The sequence below is a fragment of the Lolium rigidum genome, chromosome 5 (genome assembly GCF_022539505.1).
Source record: "Lolium rigidum isolate FL_2022 chromosome 5, APGP_CSIRO_Lrig_0.1, whole genome shotgun sequence".
Lineage (NCBI taxonomy): Eukaryota > Viridiplantae > Streptophyta > Magnoliopsida > Poales > Poaceae > Lolium > Lolium rigidum.
This window is the reverse complement of record NC_061512.1, coordinates 214638719-214640403: the sequence shown is the minus strand read 5'-3', so window position 1 is coordinate 214640403 and position 1685 is coordinate 214638719. Positions and strand designations below refer to the sequence as shown.

Below are 1685 nucleotides of genomic sequence, written 5' to 3'. Positions count from 1 at the left end.
ATGTGTATCCAAAAATCTAACAAATTACCGAGACTCAACTATCCTTTACACGACTATAGCCGTCTGGTCAAAATGACGGTTAAAGTGGTTAAAAGTTTCATTTTACATTTTAAGAATCAAAGATTTTGACTCAACTACCCTTTACACGACTATAGCCATCTGGTCAAAATGCCACACGGCAGCTCCAGCAACATCTTGCTCAAAGAGAGCTAAACAGAAGTCCAAAAAATAAAGTTCGATCATTACAGGATAACATCCACCATCCAACTAGCATCTTTTCTCAGTTTTTTTTCTCACATCGGGAGGACACGAAGAAACATCCTATCATCCACTAGCTGCAATGAGATAGATTCGCAGTAGTATCAGCCCATTCACCTGCATCTTCAGTATTTGATCCAGATTTATCACCTGACAATCCGCATAGATTAGCCAGGGTCTGGCCACAGCGGTAACGGAGGACTTCTCTGCAGACTGTAGGTGCTGAATCATTCCAATAGCATTGTTCAAATGATCTCTTACAGTCTTCGGGGCACAAGATCTCTGCCAGCGGGAGAGAGTGATATGTACTCTTCTCCACAGGCTCTGCATATTGCGCCAGTCAGTTCTGCTAAAACAGATGTCATTGCACATTTTCCATCAAGACCATAAGCATGCATCATGAACAATATTCGCCATTTTACAACTCGTCACACATCTACCAGCACGCAAACCGTTCATACGTAACCGGGAGAGCAATGACAGTTACAGGAGCAATATTCCTCCACATTTCTTTAGGCGCCACACAATCAAAAAATAGATGCATATGACTGACTCAGGATCATCACACAGGAGACACAAGACAAGACATGTAAATGTTGCTTTTTAGCAAGATTATCCCTAGTGAGTAACTTACTGTTTGCGAGCAGCCAAAGAAAAATTTGTTCAAAGCAAAATAAAATCCACTAGGTTTGTGAACAGATTCTAGATCATTTCTAAGAAAAAGTAGGGTATCATCAGCATATTACCAATAGGACAGAAATTATGCAACACACCAGTACTCTATTAACTTTTTCCTACGTTTTTCCATAATCTAGTTTAAAAATAAAACCAGATTCCTTCATGTACAACATCAGGAACAATATCATGTGCCGACACCACGCTCTCAGTTTGATTAGACGAGATAAGATCATTACACACCTTACTTAGACGAGTTGTAGCAAATTTCTAGAAGATTTTGAAATTACAATTAGTTTAGTGCTATGGGTCTAAATTTCGGTATGGTGACACCATCTGGTTCTTTTGGTTTTAGAGTTAGGGCTGAACAAAATCAAGTTGGTTAGAGTTCTAATCATTGAATATGCCTAATAAATCAACTTATATGGGGTGACACTGGGAGGACGCCTGCCTTAACACAGGGAGGGAGGGGGGAGCACTAGTTCAGGTAGTTCAGGGGGGAGGGGGATGGGGAGCCAGGCACAGACTGCAGCAAGAAAAGTTGCGGATTCAGGATTCAGCTTTACACATGGTGCTTTAGGTAAGACAACAATGGAACAAGAAACAAATTGTATTTTTTGTTTGCATACAGAAAATATGGTGGATACGCAAGTGAAATGAATGGAGACAAACAGTGGAGGTTAAGTGCCTAACAGAGGACAAACAATGGAGACAAACTGGATACGTATGTGACGGACCTGTCGCAGGCCATC

At 40.9% G+C, this 1685-nt stretch overlaps 1 protein-coding gene across 1 annotated transcript in view; it reads right to left on the bottom strand.

Moving 5' to 3' along the window:
- Positions 1–1411: 1411 nt before the first annotated feature.
- LOC124657058 (glutamate receptor 2.8-like) overlaps positions 1412–1685 on the bottom strand; it is a 5118-nt gene continuing 4844 nt past the window's right edge. Inside the window, exon 4 of the mRNA XM_047195680.1 lies at positions 1412–1459. Coding sequence (XP_047051636.1) covers positions 1412–1459 — 48 coding nt within the window. The remainder of the gene's footprint in view (positions 1460–1685) is intronic.